The sequence below is a fragment of the Lipotes vexillifer genome, unplaced genomic scaffold (assembly GCF_000442215.2).
Source record: "Lipotes vexillifer unplaced genomic scaffold, Lipotes_vexillifer_v1.1 scaffold382, whole genome shotgun sequence".
Classification (NCBI taxonomy): domain Eukaryota; kingdom Metazoa; phylum Chordata; class Mammalia; order Artiodactyla; family Lipotidae; genus Lipotes; species Lipotes vexillifer.
The window spans coordinates 5728177-5735624 of record NW_006780611.1 but is presented as its reverse complement, the minus strand read 5'-3'; the positions used below and the strand labels follow the sequence as shown (position 1 = coordinate 5735624).

General features: G+C 42.1%; 1 protein-coding gene across 1 annotated transcript in view; it reads right to left on the bottom strand.

Annotated features, from left to right (window-relative positions):
- EFCAB6 (EF-hand calcium binding domain 6) overlaps positions 1-4612 on the bottom strand; it is a 234631-nt gene extending 230019 nt beyond the window's left edge. The window contains 1 exon segment of the mRNA XM_007454091.1: positions 4474-4612. Coding sequence (XP_007454153.1) covers positions 4474-4612 — 139 coding nt within the window.
- Between the last annotated feature and the right edge of the window lie 2836 nt (positions 4613-7448).

Genomic DNA, 7448 nt, shown 5'->3' with positions numbered 1-7448 from the left:
GAAAGACAGGCAGGCAGAAGAGGGCTGGGCACAGAGCCTGGGGGAGAAGGGTCTTAAATCTCCCACAAGAACTCCAAGGATGCTCAATGTGCAGGACTGGCTGCCGGCATCCCTCTGAGTTTCTGACTGCCGCTTCAAACCTCAGAAGCAGCTGATTCACGTGGCGGAGCTGCAGGGCTCCACATCAGCTGGTGAAGAGTATATCTCCCTCTGCCCACCCAGCCTGGAATTCCTCCTCCTGAACCCAGCGTCACAGAGGGACCCCTTTATGTCTTTATGTCTCCATCTTGAAATCTTTTTTCAGAATTTTCATGTGCATTCTCCAGTTGCTTTCCAAGCAGCCCCATCTTGGCAATCAATGATTCTAATTTTGAAGTATCAGAAATATTGCTTTGAAACTATTTGAGTTTACTTGAGGGCAGACTTTTTATTTCACAAGCCTAATGCAACTTCTGGAATTTAAAATGAAAGCTGTAGCCAAACTTGCACAACCTGCTGGTGGGAGAGTACTAACTGATATGATCTTTCTGGAGGGGAATTTGACAAAATTTTCTCCATCCGTTTAGGATACAGAAAGTCACAGCAGATTGTCATTCTGACCCTGGCAATGAGAACAAGTAGGATAAGCTAAAAAAAGAGAGGGGTTTGAAACCCACCAAAGAACTGAGGGGACAAATAAACTAAACTCCAGAAAGGACCAGCCACTCCTCACAGAGAAAACACCCATGACTCCTTTCACCCTTGCGGAGTCTTGGGAAGAGAAGCAGATTCACTCTACCCAGGGGCATGGAGAAAACAAGCGATTGCTTAGTAGCCACGTGGACCGATCCCGTGGATTTGCATCCCCAGAGCCTCAGTCACAGAGCGAGTCTGCACCCGTCCTCGTGGGCCTTCACACGTTGCACAGGAAGCACCCCAAAGCTGGGAGTGAGGCAGGAGAGCTGTGTGATATGCCCCGAGGGATGCAGGGTCTTCCCTCAGTGTCAGGCAGCTGCTCACCGTGCCTGAGTACAGACCAGCGGCAAACCCCTCTGAAGCATACGGGGCCCTCACCGAGTGCACCTCAGCAGCCCACTGCAACTGCAGGCAGGGCAGCAGGGCGGAGGGCGACCTCCTAAGGTGCACGAAGCTAGCAGCTGAGCTGGAGGACAAAGAGAGCTCCCCAGAAACCCTCCAAAAGTGGCAGGAGGGCTGGAAAGCAGAGAGCCCGCCACAGGATGCCAAGCTGGCAGCTGGACTCTGAAGCAGAGATGGCTGGAGTCTCAGATCGCAAGGCCTGTTGAAGGGAAGCATTTGAAACAAGGGGTCACGTGAATCTAACCAAAACCGCAACCAAATCCAGACACAGCTCAACTGAGAAATTAAACTGAGCCAGCCCACCTCACCAGCAGCCTGAGCAGAAGGGGCACTCCTTTTTCTGGTGGTAAATATGATTTACTTCTGTCTCTACTCTTTTTTACACAAATGTCTGGTGTTAAATCCTTTTAAAATTGCAGGACAAGTAAACAAAGAAAAGGTGATCTGATCAAGAGCAAAAAAGAATCATGGAAGACCCACAGAGAGAACAGATGTAGAAACGATCAGGTATTTAATCCAAGAATGACAAATATGTTAAAGAGATTAAGGGAAAACTGACAAAATGCTGAACACTAGGGAATTTCAGCAGAGAAGTGGAAACTATTTTTTTAAAGCACATGAAAAAGCTAGAAATTAAAAATACAGTATCAAAGCGAAGAGCTCATTTAATTTGTTTAACAGCAGAACTGTACACAGTAGAAGAAAGGACTAGTGAATAGAAAGTCAGGTCAACAGAAATTATTCAAACTGAAACATAAACATAAAGCAAAAAACATCTTAAAAGGAAACAGGGTGTCTAACATCTGTGGCTCACAGATTCACCCATGAATTGTGCTTTCTTTAATATGAGTCATATAAGTACATATCTACACGTGTGTGTGCATGTATGACGTGTATGAGAGACAGGCCAGCCAAACACTTAATGGTGACCAACTCGGGAGAGAAAAGGGGTGCTAGGAGACATTACACATGTATGTATATAATTTTTATTTAAATATATTTGTTTCTATATATATAATTTTTATTTAGAAAAGAAAAAAATAATTCAGTACTTTAAAAAAAACATAAATAAAAGGCAAATGACAAATGAAAAAAGATACTGATGGCACATAAGGCAGATAAAGGATTAATATTTTTAATACAGAGAGCTCATACAAATAACTAAAAAGACCAACCCACAATGGGTAAATGGGCAAAGGACATGAACAGGCAGCTGACAAAAGAAAGACATAAACCTGATGAACTTGACAATCAAAGTTAACCTCACCATTAGAGAAATGCAGATTAAAATCACAACAGAAGGGCTTCCCTGGTGGCACGGTGGTTGAGAGTCCGCGTGCCGATGCAGGAGACATGGGTTCGTGCCCCAGTCCGGGAAGATCCCCCATGCCGCGGAGCGGCTGGGCCCGTGAGCCACGGCCACTGAGCCTGCGCGTCCGCAGCCTGTGCTCCGCAACGGGAGAGGCCACAACAGTGAGAGGCCCACGTACTACAAAAAACAAACAAACAAACAAAAATCACAACAGAATATTGTTTATGCATATCAAATGGACAAAATGTAAGAGATAATATTCTGTGTTAGGATATTCAGAAACAAGTACTTGTAAATATTACTTGTGGGGACGTGCAGTACAAGCTTCCAAAAGGCAATTTGGTGGTGCTCACGAGCCTTAAGAGTGTGGATGCCCTTTAATCCAGTAATCCCACTTCGCTCCATTCTTCTTTGCATTGTCAGAAAGCTAGTTAAACTAAGATACATCCAAAGTATACTCTAGGCGTGGAGCTATTGGGCTGGAAGATTTATTATGGATGATAAGTGTGTTGGAAATTGCCAGTTATCCCTCAACATCCATTCTCCCCTCTTTCCTGAGATTTGGACAGATGCATGGCCTACCTGAAATAGTCTCTCTGGTAGATGCCTGTGGCCTCTCACTGATGCAGGTGAGCACAGGTGGCAAGCGTGACTTCTGACTAGAATGCCTTTCTCCCGGTCCATCCTCTCACTACGTCCCACTGAGTCCTTCCAGTTCCTCAGGCTGTGCACTCATAGCGCTTTGTACGTGCTTCTGGACCGGCACTGGTATTGTTCTGCTGGAATTCCTCCTCTCCCTCTCAAGACTGTGGGATCCTCCAGGGCAGACCCTCTACCGGACCCGTCGCTTTATCCTCCGTCCCTGTGACAGTTCTTGTCACTTATTAGGGCTCAGAAAATGTTTGTGAAGGAAGGGAGGGAGGGAGGAATGAACAAATGAAAAGACACATTTTGGGGAAATTATAATGTCAAATTTTATTGCTTTAAAACTGAGTGATCCAAATAAGTTAAAACTTTACGTCCACACAAAAATCTGCACGCAAATGTCTACAGCAGCTTTATTCATAATTGCCAAGGCATGGGAGCAACCAAGATGTCCTTCAGTAGTGAATAAACTGTTTTTACATCCATACAAGAGAATATTATTCAGAGAAAAAAAGAAATGAACTATCACATCATGAAAAGACATGAAGGAGCCTTAAGTGTATATTGCTAAGTGAAAGAAGCCAATGTGAAAATGCTATGGACTGTATGATTCCAACTAAATGACATTCTGAAAAAGGCAAAACTACGGAGACAGTAAGAAGACCAATGGTTGCCTGAGACTGTGGCGGGGAGGGATGAATAGGCAGAGTACAGAGGATTCTTAGGGCAGTGAAACTACTCTGTTTGAAGCAGTAACAGTAGACACATGTCATCATACGTTTTATCAAAACCCAAAGAACGTACAACACAAAGAGTGTGAACTCTAATAATGTGTCAATAATGGCTCATCAATTCTAATGAATGTACCACACTAGTGCCAATGCTGGTAATAAGGGAAACTGGGGATGGGGAGTGAAGAGGTGTATGGGAATTCTCTGTACTTTAGCTCAGTTTTTCTGTAAACCTAAAACTACTCAGGGAGTTCCCTGGCAGTACAGTGGTTAGAACTCGGCACTCTCACTGCCGTGGCCCAGGGTCTATCCCTGGTCAGGGAACTAAGATCCCACAAGCCACACAGTACGGCAAAAAAAAAAAAAAAAAAAACCTACTCGAAAAATATAGTCTATTAATTAAGAAAAAACTGAGGAGTGAGGCAGTATACTAGATAACATAGTAGTTAATTCCATGGATCCTGGAATCACACTGTCTGGGTACAAATCTCAACCCTGCTACCTAAAAGCTATGCAACTTTTGGGCAAGTAGCTTGATAAACCTGTATCTCAGATTCCCCATAAAGAAAACTGGGACAATAACAGAATTTATCTCACAGCTTTACTGTGAGGATTAAATGTCATGTGAGGTCTTTGTACAGAGTCTAGTACATACTAAACATACATAATGATATCTACTGTTAGTATCATTTGCTCAGGAATACTCACATGAAGAAGGGCTGAACATAGTTTGGGAACCACTCCTTGAATACACTCTACATGGTGAAGAGTGGGGTCTTAAATGCGTGGAGTTTTGTGTGTGAGGATACAAAGTATGCCAATCTGGTACAACTGCCATTTTGCACATTAAATCCCTGTGATATTTTTTTTAAAAGTAGGTTACATTATCTTCAAACACATCCTACAAATGTGGCCAACCTCCTATCTATTCCTCTTCTGAGAGGGCAGCTGGAGACTGTAAAAATGCCGCTAGTCATGACCTTCTTGCCAATGTTTCAAAGACTACTCTTAAAGGGAACACAGAATTGTGATTTTAGACTCACTTTTATAGCAGATCCAATAATCTTCAAAAATGGGACAACAAAGAGGCATCTGGATAGGAAAACCCACCTGCACCTCAACTACCAGTGGCTCATTTCTTGGCGGGGTGGGCAGCAGGGGTGGAGAGTTTGGGTACTCTGAGCTCTCCTGAAGCGCCTCGCCGCACATCCAACACACAGTCGGAGACACAGCTGGGGAAAACAGCACCAAATGGTGGGGTAAGGACCTCTGAAAATCAGCTCCAGAACAGTAATGAGAACACTGGCAAACACTGTCGGAATCAGCTGTTTCAGAACTCTGGGGATTAACCAGAGGTTGGCGGCAATCTGGGGAGTGCTTACGCAGAGATGCCAGAGTCTCAGAATGAACACCAAGCTTTACGGCATTTTAACTTCTCCTATTCCTATCTCCACTCACCCCCAAATCTGCAATAGCCTTGAAACCAACATCCTACAATCACAGTGAAAACCCAGCAGCCTGCCAGTCACTGGAAGGGAAAGAACAGGGTTGAAACTCCTTCAAAGCCCCATTATCAGAAAATTTTCATTATATGACTTACCTCCCTGAAAGACCCCTCTCACAAGGCTGTCTTTATTAGAACTGATTCAGAGCTTGCCCAGTGAGAACAAGCTATTGTCAAAAGGCATTTGTTGAAAAAAATTCAGGGGCAATTGTTTAAAATTTTAGCTGCCTGAGCGGGTGGATAACAGACAGAGCAAATAATAGCCTAACCAAAAAGCTTAAACTGAAAAGCTGGCGAGTGAGACGTCCATAGGGGCTTTGAGAAGCTCCCACACATTCCTGGGAATCTAGAAGGCTGTGAGCATGTCCAGGGCTATGTGCTTGCCTAGGAAAGACCTGAGAAGGCCCTAAGCTCCCAGCTCTGGCTGACCTTGAGGCTCTGCACAAGCAGGAGGTGGAGGCTGAGGCTATAAACTTCCTGGCTGAGTGTTGACAGAATGCTCCAACACACACCAAGAGCCCCTCGGCAAAGACTGGAAAACTGTTGTGTCCAGGCATTTAAGGAAAGCTCTGTCCCATCACACACTGACCAATAAGCTAACCAGTCAGGGACTTCAGTGGCCACACGTGACAAACAATACAGACCTCACAAAGTTAATTTAGAAAAGTCACTAAACAAACAAATCGTGGAAAGGAGGGAGAATAAGATTTTGAGAACTGCCACATTCTTAAAATGTTTTCAACAAAGATTTTATGAGATATGCAACAAAAAAAAGTATGGCCCACACATACCTATCTTCAGAAACCATACGAGCAAGAAAAGAGTGGAATGAAACATTTAACCTGTCAAAAGGAAAAAAAAAAAAAAAACCCCACCAACCTAGAATTCTGTATCCAGCAAAACAGCCTTCCGATTTAAAGACAAATAAAGACTTGATCATACAAACAAAAATTGAGGAAATGTCACCAGCAGACCTGCTTGTAAGCAGACCTGCTTGCAAGAATTACTAAAATAACTTCTTCAGAGAGAAGAAAAAATCATATGGGTCAGAAACTCAGACCTACATAAAGAAAGAGCATTAGAGAAAGAATAAATGAAGGCAAAATAAACATATATACACCTAATAACAGAGCCCCAATATATATGAAGTAAAAACTGGTGAACTGAAAGGAGAAACAGACACTTCAACAACAATAGCTGAAGACTTCAGTGCTGTCAGTACGGACACAACAATTAGCCAGAAGATTAACGAGGAAACAGAACACTTGAACAACGCTTTAAACCAATTAGATCTAACAGACATCTATAGAACACTCCACCCAACAACGGTAGAATACACCTTCTTCTCAAGTGGACGTGGAACATTCTCCAGGATAGACCATTTGTTAGGCCATAACACAAGTCTCAATAAATTTAAAAGGACTGAAAACATCAAAGTATGTTCTCCAACCACACGGGAATGAAATCAGAAATAAGTATCAGAAAAATGAGGCAATTCGCAAATATATGGAAATTAAACAACACACTCTTAAATAACCAATGAGAAATTAGCAAATACTTTTAGATGAATGAAAATGAAGGCACAACATACCAGAACTTATGGGATGCAGCTAAAGCAGTGCTTAGAGTAAAAATTATAGCTTTAAATGTCTATATTAAAAAGGGAAATTTCAAATTAATAATTTAACCTTCTTCCTCAAGAAACTAGAAAAATAAGAGTAAACTAACCCCAAAGTGAGGAGAATGAAGGAAATAATGAAGATTAGAGCAGAAATAAATAAAATCAAATTTAGAAAAACAATAGAGAAAGCCAACAAAATTAAAAGTTAGCTCTTTAAAAGATCTGCAAACTGCCAAATTTTTAGCTAGACTGACCAGGAAAAAGTGAGAAACACTCAAATTACTAAAATCAAGAATGAAAGAGAAGACATTACTATTGACCTCACCAAAAAAAAAGGATTCTAAGGGAATACTATGAACAATTAAATTGTATGCCAACAAATTAGATAACCTACATGAAATGGAAAATTCTTTAAAAAATGCAAGCTACTGAACCTGACTAAAAAGGAAACAGAAAATCTGAATAGACCTAAAACAAAAGACTGAATTAGCAGTCAAAAAACTTCTTGCAAAAAAACCCAGGACCAGATGGGTTCTCTGGTGAATTCTACCGAGTATT